The following is a 16,779-nucleotide window of genomic DNA, read 5'->3' as shown; positions in this document are numbered from 1 at the left end:
CAAAAATGAAAGAAATAATAATAAATAAATAACCCTAACCCTAATCCTAAATGGCCTAGCAAGCTAATCCATTGAAATAAAACTGTCACCATATACAACCCATTGAAATAAAACTGGTCAATAAATCCTTGCCTTGTCAATCATGTCCAGATACCCTGAACAATGAAGAAAGAAGAAGCAATGAGATGAAAACTGCTGGACAACGTTGGGTCATGTTATTCAGGGGATCACCATCATTTCAACAAGAGTTATGTCATTCATTTAAGGGGAACATAGAACACAACATAGAACATAGAAGGACTGGGCGTGTTATGGATAGTCTGGAGGGTTGTCAGAGGTTACAGGAGGACATTAACAGGATGCAGAACTGGGCTGAGAAGAGGCAGATGGTCAACCCAGATAAATGTGAAGTGGTTCATTTCGGTAGGCCCAATTTAAAACAGAATATGATATAAATGGTAAGACTCTTGGCAGTATGGAGGATCTGAGAGATCTTGGGGGTCTGTGTTGATAGGAGACTCAAAGCTGCTGTGCAGGTTGACAGTGTTGTTAAGAAGTTGTATGGTGTGTTGGCATTCATCATCTGCAGGATTGAGTTCAAGAGCCGTGAGGTAATGTTACAGCTATACAAGTCCTTGGTCAGACCCCACTTGGGATACTGTGGTCAGTTCTGGTCACCTCACTACAGTAAGGATGTGGATACTATGGAGAGAATGCAGTGATGATTTACAAGGATGTTGCCTGGATTGGAGGGTGTATCTTATGAGAATAGGTTGAGTGTACTTGGTCTTTTCTCCTTGGAGCGACGGAGAATGAGAGGTTACCTGATAAAGGTGTGTAAAATGATGAGGGGCATTGATCGTGTGGATAGCCAGAGGCTTTTTCCCAGGGCTGAAGTGGCTAACATGAGGGGGCATAGTTTTAAGGTGCTTGGAAACAGGTATCGAGGGGATGTCAGGGGTAAGTTTTTCCACACAGAGAGTGGTGGGTGCGTGGAATGCACTGCCAGCGGCGGAGGTGGAAGCAGATACGCTAGGATCTTAGCCTCTTAGATAGGTAGATGGAGCTTAGAAAAATAGCGGGCTATGCGCTAGGGAAATTCTAGACAGTGTCTAGAGTAGGTTACATGGTTGGCACAATGTTCTGCTGACCTTTTGACCTACTCTAAGAGACCATAGAACCATAAGACATTGGCACATCAATTCTGCTCTGCTATTTGATCATGACCGATTATTCTTCCCTCCGAACACCATTCTGCTATTTTATTATTTTTCCACTGACATATTTGAACTTTTGCCTTCATATGTACTTTCAAAATCAGCTGTCAGTTCAGGTTTCGAACTCAGATCACATGTTGCAATGAAATGTAAATACTGCAGCTAAGGGGAAATGGGATTTTCATATCTGATGTATATTCCGTGCTCAATATCAATGTCAAGTTGCACATTGATACAAGGGATTCTGCAGATGCTCGAAATCTTGAGCAACTTACACAAAATGCTGGTGGAACTCAGCAGGTCAGGTAGCATCTATGAGGGGGGAATAAACAGTTGAAGTTTCAGGTCTAACCCTTTATCTGGACCAGCATATTGTTTGTTGCTCCAGAATCTAGATTTCTTAGATTAATCATATGATGTAGGAGAAGAATTAGACCAACTGGCTATATCAAGTCTGTTCCCTCACTCGATCATGGCTAATTTATTATTCCTCTGAACCCAATTCTCCTGCCTTCTCCACATAAGCTTTGACACCCTGACTAATCAATTCTAGATGAAGGATCTCAATCCAAAACATGAACTGTCCATTTCCCTCTGTGGATGCCATAGAAACCATAGAAACTATAGAAACTACAGCACAGAAACAGGCCTTTTGGCCCTTCTTGGCTGTGCCGAACCATTTTCTGCCTAGTCCCACTGACCTGCACACAGACCATATCCCTCCATACACCTCCCATCCATGTATCTGTCCAATTTATTCTTAAATGTTAAAAAAGAACCCACATTTACCACCTCGTCTGGCAGCTCATTCCATACTCCCACCACTCTCTCTGTGAAGAAGTCCCCCCTAATGTTCCCTTTAAATTTTTCCCCCCTCACCCTTAACCCATGTCCTCTGTTTTTTTCTCCTCTTGTCTCAGTGGAAAAAGCCTGCTTGCATTCACTCTATCTATACCCATCATAATTTTATATACCTCTATCAAATCTCCCCTCATTCTTCTACGCTCCAGGGAATAAAGTCCTAACCTAATCAACCTTTCTCTGTGACTGAGTTTCTCAAGTCCCGGCAACACCCTTGTAAACCTTCTCTGCACTCTTTCAACCTTATTTATATCCTTCCTGTAATTTGGTGACCAAAACTGAACACAATACTCCAGATTCGGCCTCACCAATGCCTTATACAACCTCATCATAACATGACATGCCACTTGACATGCTGAGTTCCTCCAGCATTTTGTGCTTTAAAAGAATGAGGATGTTTTCACTGAGACTTACAGAATCCCCAACAGAATTGCTGGAGTAAACACCAAGACTGGAGATGCTATGGTTAGGAGAAAAAATACCGGTTCCTCTGTATACTCAGTGGCTGTTTTATTAGGTACACCTGTACACCCGTTCATTAATGCATATATCTAATCAGCCAATCATGCAGCAGCAGCTCATTGTATAAAAACATGTAGAGTTGGTCAAGAAGTTCAGTTGTTCTTCAGACCAAATTTCAGAATGGGGAAAAATTTAGACCTAAGATCGGTGCCAGATGGGGTGGTTTGGGTATCTGAGAAACTGCGGATCTCCTGGGATTTTCCCACACAGAAGTCTCTAGAGTTTACAGAAAATGATGCAAAAACCAAAAAATATCCAAAGAGCAAGAGTTCTGTGGGCAAAAACGCCTTGTTGATGAGAAAGGTCAGAGGAGAATGGCCAAACGGTTAAAGCTGACAGGAAGGTGACAGTAACTTAACTAATCACACATTGCAACAGAGGCGTACAGAAGAGCATCTCTGAACACACAACACGTTAAACCTTGAAGTGGATGGGCTACTGCAGCAGAAGATCATTAACATTGCTCAGTGGCCACTTTATTAGAAACCGGAGGTACAAGAAGTAACTAATAATGTAGCCACCGAGTGTGTAATCTGCCACTGATGAAATGCTGCATCATCAAAGGAAATATTTATCAAATGAGATTCAATCAGGTATCATTTGCACTTTCGGATCTCCCCCACCCCCTCCCACTTTCAAATCTCTTACTATCTCTTCTTTCAGTTGGTCCTGATGAAGGGTCTCGGCCCGAAACGTCGACTGTACCTCTTCCTAGAGATGCTGCCCGGCCTGCTGCGTTCACCAGCATTTTTTCTGTGTGTTGCTTGATTTTCCAGCATCTGCAGATTTCCTCGTGTTATCATTTGCTCTCTCAGATGGACATTAAAGATTCCATGGCACCAGTTCAAAGAGTAAGTGGATATCTCTATCAAACATTAATCCCACAATCGACCTTCCAAAAATTGATCACATATTGTGTACAAGGCTGGGTTGTCTGTAAACAGGTTTTTCTGCTTCCTACACAAAAACATTCTTTTTAAAACCACTTTACCTCCTGTAAAATACTCAGTTAAGTCCTGAAAGGTTTGTAATATAAAGGCTATCAGTGCTATTTTTTGTGGCAAGAAGTTAATCTAGTAACAGATTGGCAGACCCCCAGTAAAATAAAATGGAATTTTTACCTCACAATCTACCACATAGTGGCCTTGCACCTTATTGTTAGTCTGCAGTGCACTTTCTCTAACTTATTTTGCCTTCTGTTATTGTTTTTACCTTGTACTACTTCAATTGCATGGTAGGGTACAGATATATCTCTACCAAAGGAGGTTAAAGGTGTTCCTTCTCTCTGCCAGCTGCAAGTCACCCGTTTGCAAGGTGTAGCACCTGCTTAGTCCCCCGATCAGGGTCACGTGAAGCCATGGGAGCAGGTGGTGGATGGTCGTATGAGCAGCTGCTGCATATCACCTGGTTATGTGACCACTGATGCCCAGTAGACAGTCTCTGAAGAGTATTAATAGTCGCTGGGGTCACCCGTCTTGTAAAGACACTGTCCAGAAGTCAATGGCAAGCCACTTCTGTCGAAGAACAATCACTATCACCAAGATTGCCTTCGTCCTACGACACGCCACATAATGGGGATGACTACCTCAATGCACTGTAATGATTTGATCTGTATGAACAGTATGTAAGACTAGTTTTTCACTGTATCCTGGTATATGTTCAATAGTAAACCAATTCCAATACCAGTAACACTTCCTAATGCACTGTTATTGTTTTACCTTGCACTGCCTCAGTGTGGTACTGTAATGAATTGATCTGTATACAAGTTTTTCAATGTACCTTGGTACATGTCACAAAATGAACTGATTCACCGATTTGCTGTCATGGCCAAGAAAGCTCACCAACACCTCTATTTCCTCAAGAGGTTAACACGTTCCCGTTGACTCTAACCAAGTTTCTTTTTCATACACCATGGAAAGCATTCTGTCTGAATGCATAAGCGCTTTGAATGGCAACTGTTCTGCACATGACCTCAAGAAACTGCAGAAAGTAGTTGTGGACACAATTCAGCATATCACAGGAATCAGCCTCCCATTTATGGACTCTGTCTATACTTCTCACTTTCTCAGTAAAGCGGCCCAAATAATCAAAATACCCCAGCCTCCCCTCTCCCCTCAGGCACAGATACAAAAGCCTGAAAGCACATACAAGCTCAAGGACAGCTTCTATCCCATTGTTATCAGATCCTTGAATGAACCCCTTGTAGGAAATGATGGATTCTTGGCCTCACAATCTACCTCATTATGATCTTGCATTTTATCACTCATCTGCACCACACTATTTTTTCAGTAGCTTTTACATCTGGTTATTGTTTTACCTTACACTAGCTCAATGTACTGTGTAATGATTTCAGCTGTATAAACAGTCTGCAAGATAAGCTTATCACTGTATCTTAGTACATGTGAGAATAACACCAATACTGAATACCTGGAGGTTTGACAGATTAGCAAGGCATGTGAACCATAGAGAGCATCTTTAAATGTGAAGGGAATAATCTTCAGACCATACCTTTTGTGCCTCTCTGATGCAACGCTGATATTCCTTGGCAAAGTCAGAGCACTTCAGAGTCAGCTGTGGATTTTGCTGGTAACAGTGAAGGATCTGGGACTGCAGATCAATGCAGAGGGGCTCATAGTTTCTCCTCCTATTAACCAAAGATAAAAAAAATCAAAGTTCAGAGTAAATTTATTATCAAAGTATTAAAGTATTATCAATGTACATACACTCAGTGGCCATTTTATTTGGTACCTCTTATACTTAATGAAGAGGCAAATGAGTGTTATGTTCATGGTCTTCTTGCTGCCGTAGCCCATCCATTTCAAGCTTTGTTGTGTTGTGCATTCATTGATGCTCTTCGGCACACCACTGGTTGAGTTGATATCGCCTTCCTGCCAGCTTGGACCAGTCTGACGATTGCTCTCTGACCTCTCTCATTAGCAAGGCATTTTTGCTCACAGAACTGCTGCTCACTGGATTTTTTTTTGTTTTTTGGACCATTCTCTGTAAACTCTAGAGACCACTGTGCATGAAAATCCCAGGAGATCAGCAGTTTCTGAGATACTCAAACCACCTTATCTGGCACCAACAATATTCAACAGTCAAAGTCACTTAGATCACATTTCTTCCCCATTCTGAGGTTTGGTCTGACAACAACTGAACCTCTTGACCACATCTAAATACTGTTATGCATTGAGTTGCGGTCACATGATTAGCTAATTAGATATTTCCATTAACAGGCAGGTATACAAGTGTACCTAATAAAGTGGCCATTGAATGTATATATCACCATGTACTACCCTGAGATTCATTTTCTTTTTCACTTCAGGTTCATCTCTGCCTTAAAACATATTTTCTATGTATATTAGAAAATACCTTACTTAAAGAGGTATGTCCTGGTTAGGGCTAGTTTTTTAAATTCACAGGGAATCCCAGGCTCCAATCCCCTGTGCCGTAAGATATTAAAATGTGGATTTGCTTGACAGGACATTCTTCCTATAATAAAGTGACCAGAACTGAACACAATACTCCAGGTGTGGTCTCACCAAAGTTTTATAGTGCTGCAATGTTACCTCACAGTTCTTCAAAGAATTCAAAGTATATTTATTATCAAAGTATGTATGCAGTATACAGCCCTTAGATTGGTCTTCTCCACGGTCATGAAGCAAAAGAAAACCATGGAACCTGTTGAAGGAAAAACATCAAGCCCTCCACACACATAAAAACAAATCCAACAAACAGCAACAAGAGTATCAACCCCCCCCACCACATGCAAAAAAAAAACAAATCACACAAACAGCAAAAAGAAAGAAAGAGTGAAAACACAGAATATAAAACACAAAATCGAAAGAGTCCATATTCAGTTCAGCTCAGTGTTTTGATTATTTGCAGGCTGCCCCGATCCAGTCACCCAAAAGAGCAGCAGAAAAAGGAGCGACCAGGAGCTACAGTCTAATCCACAAACCACAGACCCAGAACTTCAGTACCATCCTCTAAAAGCATTGAAGGAGAGAGAGAGACCATTAGAACACAGGGACATTCCATGGGATGCAGCAACTGAAAGGGAGAGAGAGACCATCTCATGCAGACACCTTCCTCAAGGCAGCGGTGAGTGCGGGGCAGGTCGATGACGCTGAACACCCGCCTGACTTCTGCTCTCATCCCCAAAGATTTCAATCTTCCTTGACGCTTTAATCGGTGAGATTGGTTAGAAATGCAGTTGATCATGGGCTCACATCCCGTCTCTAAGCTTCTTATCCTCGAGGTCGCTCACCTGGAAGCCTCTTAGAGACAATCAACCCAAAAACACACCATCAAACTGTAGATCACAGGCTCCTGCAGTACCAGAACCACATTTGAAAGAAAAAGAAGATGTAAAAGAAGTGAAAGAAACAGTTTCGTGGACCATCTGGAGGATGTCGCCTATGGTAGCATTGTTTGCCGGTGCCATCTTGAACTTAGTTCGCCAACTAATACAGGCCAACACACCATATGCCTTCTTAACAATCCTGTTGAGCTGAGCAGCAATTAAACCACTCTTGTGCAAGCATCTGCCCATTTTGGACATGATTAATGGTGCTGGAACAGAAAACTTTTCACTTGGGATTGTGAAGTTTCAGTATTTCCTTGAGGGAACTGTGGGCTCAGTTGGTGCACTGAAAACCAGGATTGGCAGAGTTTTGGGAGCTCATAGAGGAAAGAGATACATGGGCTAATCAAGAAGTGAAGTTCAGATGGCAGAGCTGCTGTGACCTTGTAGAGTGATGAAACCGGTTCTACCAGGTCAAGTTCTGCTCCTGTTTTTTACTGTACATTCTTAAAGTGCATCAGCGTCAGTGAAGAATGTGTTGACACAAGACACTGCAGACACTGTAATCTGGAGCATAAAAAAGCGACTGTTGGAGGAACTCTGTGGGTCAGGCAGCATTTGTGGAAGGAAAGGAATAATCAATGTTTTAAATTGGATGGGGATGCAAAGGGGTCGGGAAGGTGTGAGTCAAGATTTGCATCAGTATTGAGTGTATAGACTTTATGAGTCTTAGAGCACTATGGCCCAGAGACAGGCCCTTCGGCCCTTCTAGTCTGTGCCAAACTATTGTTTTTCTTAGTCTCATTGACCTGCACCCAGACAATAGGCCATGAAATTCTTCTCATCCATGTATCTATCCAAACTTCTCTTAAGTGTAGTAATTGAACCTGCATCCACCACTTCTGCTGGCACCTTGCACTACCCTCTTAGTGACAAAGTTCGCCTTTCATCCTGAACCTCTAACCTTTAGCTTAGGTCTCACTCAACCTAAGTAGAAAAAGCTTGCTTGCAATTACCCTAACTATACCCCTCATAATATTGTATACCTCTATCAAATCTCCCCTCATTCTCCTACACTCCAGGGTATGAAGTCCTAACCTATTTAACCTTTCCCTATAAATTATGTCCTCGAGTCCCAGCAATGTTCTTGTACTTCTTCCCCCATGTTCTTTCAATCTTAGTGATAAGTTTTTCTTCAATTCTGAAGCTATGCAAGGTTTTAACGTAACATTACTTCAGCAAGACTGAAAATAAATTGTAAATAATGAGTTGGTAATTTGTAAAAGATTAAAGATTACACTTACTTGTCATACGTACATTGAAAGATGGAGTTGAAATGCATTGTTTGAATCAAATCAAATCAGCGAGGATTGTACTAGGCAGCCCACAAGTGTCGCCATGCTTCTGGCGCCAACATAGCATGCCCACAAGTAATAAAAGATAAATAAAGATTAGTAATAAAATAATTCATTTGTAAATAAAGCAACTTCTCCTTTATGAATTTTCAAACAAAGGGTATAAGTTTAAGGTTATCATCTTGTACATGACATATACATACTTTGATTTAAAAACACAACAGACCATGCCCACAACTTACTAACCCTGATCTGTATGTTGTTTGGAATGTGGAGGGATACCAGAGCACCAGAGGAAAGGTACGTGGTCATGGGGGGGAATATAAAAAACTCATTACAGACAGTAGTGTGAATTGAACTTAATCTTCCAATTGTTCACACTGTAAAGCATTACACTAACCACTACACTACTGTGCACAGGAGAAGAAGATTTAGGTCATTGTCTCTAGGCCATGCTGGCAAGAAAAGTTACATAAAATTATATTGAAGCTGCAGCAGAGAAACAGGCCATTCACAAATGCTCCATCCCAAGTCACCAAGCAATGTCAGAGAATGTATCTCTTGACAAAATTAATCATGATTGAATTGAGGACTGAATGGCCTAATTCAGATCCAATAACTTTTAGGTATGGTTAATCTTGTGTGTACATTCTAATTTTTATTTTGCTCTGCAAAATGTCCAACTAGTGTTAATGACTTCTCTGAGAAATTTTCGACATAATTTTGCTGTCCAGCTAGTTTGACGATATCACTGTTTGAGAATGTGAGTGACAACTCCAACAAATGCCTGACAACAGCTGGAGTTTGAAAACAGCAAGTGAAATGCCACAGAGGCCCCCAGGTCTCAGGCCAATACGCCTGTCTGTTCAAATGGATACTATGGCATTCTTCAGAAGACACAGGGTTGACAGTTATGTGATTGCACTTATTTCCAACTCAGTTTCCATATGCCCACATTCCACATTCACATGATCTTTAACATAATGAAGAGTGTGGCAGGCAGAATTTTTTCGATCTGATCTCAATAGTGGACAGTAAGAAAAACTAACAAAGCTTGCAGCAGGATCCGGACCAGCTGGAAAAATGGGCTGATAAATAGTAGATGGAATTTAAAACAACACACACAAAGTTACTGGAGGAACTCAGCAGGTTAGGCAGGATCTATGAAAATGAATAAACAGTTGCCATTTCAGGCCGAGACCCTTCATCAGGACTGGAAGGGAAGGAGGAAGATGCCGGAATAAAAAGGTGGGAGGAGGGGAAGGAGGACAAGCTAGTAAGTGATGTGAAAGGCCAGTTTGGTGGGAAAGGTAAAGGGCCATAAAAGAAGGAATCTCTTAGGAGATGGAGTATGGGAGAAAAGGAAGAAGGTGGGGCACCAGGGGGTGGAGACAGGCAGGAGAGGAGAAGCGGTAAGAAGTCAGAGTGGGGACAGAAGGAGAGAGAAGTGGAAGCGAAAGAGCAAAAGAAGGAAAAAGTACGAGAAGGAGAAATCAATATTCAGGCATTCAGGTAGGAGGTTACCTAGACGGAATATGTGGTGTTGCTCCACCACCTTATCATGGCAGAAGAGGAAGCCAAGAAGGACATGTTGGGAATGGGGACAGGAATTTAGATTGTTGTCCAGGAAAAACCACTTCTGGCAGATGGAATGGAAGTGCTCAACAAAGCAGTCCTTCAATTTATGTTGGGTCTCACCAACAGAGGAATTTAATGCAGGCAAATATGAGGTGTTGCACTTTGGGAGGACAAACCAGAGTAGGACTTCACAATGCCTCTGCGATTGGATGCTAGACTACTTAACAGTAAGGCCACATTTAATCCATGCGGGCAGCAACATCTCTTGTCCCATTACGCTGAGCATTGGTGCCCCCCAAGGCTGTGTGCTCAGCCCACTGCTGATGCATGTGTGTGTCGCAGGATCCAGCTCAACATGTCATCCAGTTTGCGGATGACACAACAGTGGTTGACCTTATCAAGGACGATGACGAGACAGAGTACAGAGAGGAAGCAGAGCGGCTGGTGGATTGGTGTGAGGAGAAGAACAACCTAAGCCTGAATGTGAAAAAGACAAAGGAAATCACTGTGGACTTCAGGAAGGTGCAGACAAACCATCCCCCTCTGTGAATACATGTCTCCACCATAGAAAGAGTTAAATTCACCAGGTTCCTGGGAGTTCACATCATGGATGACCTCACCTGGTCCCTTAATATCACATTCCTGAACAAGAAGACACAGCAGAGTCTCCATGTCCTAAGGAAATTGAGGCAAGCAGGCTCCCCTGCTCCCCATCTTAACTATGTTTTACAGGAGCACCATTGAGAGTGTCCTGACAAGTTGCATCTCCACCTGGTATGGGAGCAGTCGAGCACTGGACCAGAAGTCCTTACACAGGACTGTGAGAACAGCTGAGATGACCATAAGGGTCTTCTTACCATCCATCAGGGACATTTATCAGGAGCACTGCATATGCAGGGACCTTGGTATTATTAAAGATCCCGCCCACCATTCCTGCATTCTCGTTGACTTTCTACCGTCAGGCAGGAGACTACAAAGCATCAAAACAAGAATGGTCAGGATGAGAAACAGTTTCCTCCCCAGACCATTAGGCTTCTGAATTACCTACCTCAACATATTCGAAGAGTCACTGGTTAATCTGTTACGTAGCTTCCGATATTTAAAATTAATGCACTTTAGTTTGTTATTTATGTGTGATCCAGCTGTAGATTTTATCTGTATTTTCATAAGTTATTGTGTGTTATGAGTATCACTATGCTTTACAACCTGGTTCAAAGAAACATTGTCTTGTTTCTATATACATTATATGGTTATATGTATTAGTTAAATGATTATGAATGAATGATAAGGCACCAAGGAGTGCGGTAAAACAGGGGATTTGGGAATACAGATGCATAATTCCTTGAAAGTGGCATCATAGTTGGATAGCTTTTGGCACAATAGCCTTCCGAACCAGAATCAGAATCAGGTTTAATATCACATGCATATGTCGTGAAGTTTGTTAACTTCACGGCAGCAGTACAATGAAATACATGATAAAATAGAAAAAAATAAGTAAATCAATTACTGCAAGTATATATATATGTATATTAAATAACTAAATTAAAAATAGTGCAAAAACAGAAATAATAAAAAAGTGAGGTAGTGTTCATGGGTTCAATGTCCTTTTAGAAAATGGATGGCAGACAGGTAAAAGCTGTTCCTGAATTGCTGAGTGTGTGCCTTCAGGCTTCTGTACCTCCTCCCTGACAGTACCAATGAGAGGAGGGCATGTCCTGGGTGATGGGGGTCCTTAATAATGGACGCTGCCTTTCTGAGGTGCCACTCCTTGAAGGTGTCTTGGATACTATGGAGGCTCGTACCCAAAATGGAGCTGACTAATTTTAGAACTTTTTGTAGCTTCTTCTGATCCTGTGCAGTAGCCCTCCCGCCCATACCAGACAGTGATGCAGCCAGTCAGAATGCTCACCACAGTACTTCTGTAGAAGTTTTCAAGTGTTTTAGGTGACAAACCAAATAGCCTTAAACTCCTAATGAAATATAGCTTCTTAATAGCTGCATCGATATGTTGGGACCTGGTTAGATCCTTAGTGATCTTGACACCCAGGAACTTGAAATTGCTCACTCTCTGCACTTCTGATCCCTCATTGAGGATTGGTTCATGTTCCCTTGTCCTACCCTTTCTGAAGTCCTCAATAAGTTCCTTGGTCTTACTGACTTTGAGTGCAAGGTTGTTGCTGCGACATCACTCAACTGGCTGGTATATCTTGCTCCTGTATGCCCTCTCATCTCCATCCGAGATTCTGTCAACAATAGCCGTATCATCAGCAAATTTATAGATGGCATTTGAGTGATACAGGAGTTGGGATGTTGTATAATGCACTGGTGAGTCCTATTTTGGAATATATATGTAGATCTAGTCACCTACCTACAGGAAAGATATCAATAAGATTACAAGGGTGTTGTTATTAGCATTTCTTTTTTGCACAAAATAATTTTAAAGATGAACTTTATTAGCCACATATACATCGAAACAGTGAAATGCATTATTTGGTTCAACAACCTACACAGACTGATCATGTGTTGGGGACAACTTGCAAGTGTCGCCATGCTTCTGACACCAATATAGCATGTCAAAAGCTTCAGTGTTCCAGTTCAAAGTACATTTATTATCAAAGTATGTATGCATTAAACAACCTTGAGATTCATCTCCTTACAGGCAGCCACAAAACGAAGAAACCCAAAACAACCCATTAATAAAAGACCGTCAAACACACAATGAGTAGAAAGAAAAAATAACAAATTGAGCAAACAATAAAGTAAGCAAATAGTATTTGGAACGAAGGTGAACTAACCCTAACTTTTTTTGGAACATGGGAGGAAATCGGAGCACTTGGAGGAAACCCACGCAGTCTAGGGAGAGAATGTAAAACTCTTTGCAGACAGCGGTGGGAATTGAACCCAAATTGATGATCACTGGCACTGTAATATCAAGTTCATGCTCAAGTTTCATTGTACATCTACTGCATATAGCTTCTGAACAGTATTTCAGGGATCAACCGATTATATCTAATTTCAGATTGATCTTTTTCATACTATCAGTCTAGTTTTGCGGAGTACAGCCACCGTAAAGGATCAGAAGTGATAACCAAGTTCCTACAGCTTCTAATGTTGAAACTCCCCACATAGCATTCAAAACAAAGCAGATATGCCTTTTGCAATTTTTTGAGTTACCATCCCTTGTATGAAACGCACGAATTAATGATTAAATAGGCTGTGCTAAAAAGAATGCAAACAGCCTATTTCTGGCTACAGTCTAACAAAATATCCTGACCCAAGCATAAAATTTCTTGGCAAGCTAGTTATCTGTTAATCAGGATTCAATTGTCAGGCTTCTGTTTAGTGCATGTGAACGTAAGAACCAGATTTTCTCCTTCGGTAGAATTGATGATGCTTGTATCTGGGAAACCTATGCATCGTGCACCTGGGCACAATTCCTTTTTTTTCAGCAATTAGAATTCACGCTGCAATTCAAATTAGCATACGGAGTAGAAACTTTAGAAACATGTTTCAAAAGATGCTTGCATTTATCATTAAAACATCGTCAACGCTGCTTTAGTGAGTAATTGCTCCATTACAATCATTACTGTACTGTCGGCAAATATTGGCCATGTGACAGGGATCTGTACGGGTGCATGAAATTCCTCAGTTTTCCTTATACTGTATGGGATAACATGTACCTGAATAATGATGACTTTTTAATTTTTAATATTATGATATAGTGCAGAATAGGCCCTTCTGGTCCTTTGAGATGTGCCGCTCAGCAAGCCCCTATTTAACCTTAGCTGAATCAGGGGACAATTTACAATGACCAATTAACCTACCAACCAATTGGTTTTTGGACTGTAGGAAGAAACTGGAGCACCCAACGGAAACCACATAATCACGGTACAAACACCTTACAGACGGCAGTAGGAATTGAACCCTGGTCACTCATACTGCAAGGTGCTAACTGCTACACTACCATGCTGCCCTCAGTGATTGACAAGTATAGAATCCTGATGGGCATATAGACTGGAAATCCAGTGATAGAAAAGAAAGGTAAGAAAAGAAAAGGTTTAGTCAGATTAGAGTACTGTGCATAATTTTGAGTCACCTGCTATAGTAAGGATGTGGTTTAATTAGAAAGAATGCAGAGAAGATTAAGCTGTAAGACTGTAAAATGTAGGAGCAGAATTAGGCCATTCATTCAACCGAGTCTGCTCTGACATTTGATCATGGGTGACTTTCCCCCTGAACCTTATTTTCCTACCTTCTCCCCATAACCTTAGTAATCAAGAAATTAGCAATATCCATTTTAAATATAAGCAATGATTTGACTTCCACAGGAGTCAGAAGCAATGAATTCCATAGGTTTATCACCCTCTTGCTAAAGAAATTCCTCCTCATCTCTGTTCTACGTGGATGTCCCTCTAACCTGAGGCTCTCTGGTTCTAGACTCCCCCATTATAGGAAATATCCTCTCCATGTCCACTTTATCTAGGCTTTTAATATTCAATAGGTTTCAGTGAGATCCCTGCTCATTCTTCTAAGCTCCTGCGGGTTCAAGCCGAGAGCCATCAAACACTCTTCAAACACGAACCCTTGCATTCTCAGGATCATTCTCATAAATCTATAAGTATTTATGAGCATGCTGCCAGACATGGTGGGTTTGAATGCAGAGAGAGGTTGGCTAGGCTAGTTCTTTGTTCCTTGGAATGTAGGAGAATGTCCCAGCAGAGGTGATGGGCTTTAGTAAGAAAGTAAGTGGCAGTAACATTAGATCACATTTCAAACAGTAACGTGTTTCCTCTTTCATATCATGTAATTCCAGATTATGTGATTTCATAATTTTCTAATTTATAATGTTTACCAAATTAATTTATTAAAATCAAATATAATTACACATACACACAAAATGTTGGAAGAAGACACCATCCGTGGAGAGGAATAAACAGTTGATATTTTGGCTGAGAATCTTCGTCAGGACTGGAAAGAAAGGGGGCAGAAAAAGGTGTATAAGGTGATGAGAGGCATTGATCGTGTGGACAGTCAGAGGCTTTTTCCCAGGCCTGAAATGGCTAACACAAGATGGCACAGTTTTAATGTGCTTGGAAGCAGGTACAGAGGAGATATCAGGGGTAAGTAACCAACCTGGTGAGTGCGAGGAATGGACCTGCCAGTGATGTTGATGGAGGCAGATGCGATAGGGTCTTTTAAGAGACTCTTGGATAGGTACATGGAGCTTAGAAAAATAGAGGGCTATGGGTAACCCGAGGTAATTTCTAAAGTAAGTACATGTCTGGCACAGCATTTTGGGCCAAAGGGCCTGTATTGTGTTGTAGGTTTTCTATGGTCCTAAGCCAGAATAAGAAGGTGGGAGAGGGAAAGGAGTACAAGCTGGCAGGCAATGCGTGAGACCAGGCAAAAGGAAGGTGGGTGGGCGGGGGAGTGTGGATGATATGAGAAGCTCTGATGATAGAGGCGGCAGAGATAAAGGGCTGAAGAAGGAGAGGACTGTGGGCCATGGAGGAAGGAAGGGAGAAGGGAAACCAGAGGGAGGTGATGGGGGGGGGGCATGTGAGAAGCGGAGAAGGGTGAGTGGGTAGACAGAATGTGGAATGGAAAAAGAGAGGAGGAAATGGGGAGAAATTACTGGAAGTTAGAGAAATCGATTTTCATGCCAGCAGGTTGAAGGCTCCCCAAATGGAGTATGAGGTGTTGCTCCTCCGCCCTGAGAGTGGTCTCATCATAGCAGAAGAGAGGCCATGGGCTGACATGTAGGAATGGGAGTGGGAAGTAGAATTGAAATACACAGCCACCAGGAGATCCTGCCTTTTGCAGCGGACAGAGTGAAGGTGCTCGACGAAGCAGTCCCCCAGTCTGCGTTTCTCCCACAACCTTACCCCTCACCTGGTCTGACCCTATCTCCTGTGAGCTTGTAATCCTACCGCTCCCCCCATCTTCTTATTCTGGCTTCCTCCCCCTTCCTTTCCAGTCCTGATGAAGGGCCTCTGGCTGAAATGTCAACCATTTATTCCTCTCCATAGATGCTGGCTGACCCGCTGAGTTCCTCCAGCATTTTGTGTGTGTGTTGTCCAATATTTCCAGCACCTACAGAATCAGGTTTAATATCATCGGCACGTCATGAAATCTCGTTGTCTTTGCAGCAGCCGTACAATGCAATGCATAATAATAGAAGAAAAGAAAAAATATGAATTAAGAGTAAGTAAATGTATATATATTAAATCATTAAATTAAATAAGTAGTGCTAAAATAAAAACTTAAAAAGTAGTTAGGTAGTATTCATGGGTTCAACGTCCATTCAGATGGCAGAGGTGAAGAAGCTGTTCCTGAATTGCTGAGGGTGCATCTTCAGGCTCCTGTATCTCCTCCCTGGTGGTAGCAATGAGAAGTGGGTATATTCTGAATGATGGGGGTTCTTAATGGTGGATACCACCTTTTAGACACATCGCTCTTCAAAGACATCCTGGATACAATGTCAGCTTGTGCCCATGACAGAGGTGACTAAGTTTACAATTCTCTGCAGCTTATATCGATCCTGTGCAGTGGCACCTCTCTCCCCTCCCCCAATACCAGACGGTGATGCAGCCAGTAAGAATGCTCTCCATGGACGAAAAGATTTCTTTCATTCATGGGGACCTTGCTGCTTTCAGACTTGGTGCTGGAAATTTCTAAATTGTGACATTCTTCTTTAGTCACATCATGAGATGGCTGATCACGAGCAAACTCACAAGTGTCTCTACACAGACCTTTCCTATTTCCCTTTTCTGCTCTGGGTATGTACTAAATCAATGCCCAAATATACATACTCTGTAAAATCTGGACTCATTTGGTGGGGCTGTGCCAATCACCCTACAAAAGGAGTGTCTGAAGTTTCTACATTTTACTGCTAGGCAATTGTATTCAAATTTTGTTAACTGTTAACTTACTTACTGCT

The 16,779-nt window shown here is 41.8% G+C and overlaps 1 protein-coding gene across 3 annotated transcripts in view; it reads right to left on the bottom strand.

The window, feature by feature from the left end:
- LOC140210827 (MICOS complex subunit mic25-like) overlaps window positions 1-16,779 on the bottom strand; it is a 753,869-nt gene that overhangs the window by 181,265 nt on the left and 555,825 nt on the right. For all 3 annotated transcript variants that reach the window (XM_072280091.1, XM_072280093.1, XM_072280092.1), the window contains one exon: window positions 5,109-5,244. In XM_072280091.1, coding sequence (XP_072136192.1) covers window positions 5,109-5,244 — 136 coding nt within the window. The remainder of the gene's footprint in view (window positions 1-5,108; window positions 5,245-16,779) is intronic.

The sequence above is a fragment of the Mobula birostris genome, chromosome 16, assembly GCF_030028105.1.
Source record: "Mobula birostris isolate sMobBir1 chromosome 16, sMobBir1.hap1, whole genome shotgun sequence".
Classification (NCBI taxonomy): domain Eukaryota; kingdom Metazoa; phylum Chordata; class Chondrichthyes; order Myliobatiformes; family Myliobatidae; genus Mobula; species Mobula birostris.
Note: the sequence above shows the minus strand (reverse complement) of the source record. Positions and strands in the feature narration are given on the sequence as shown.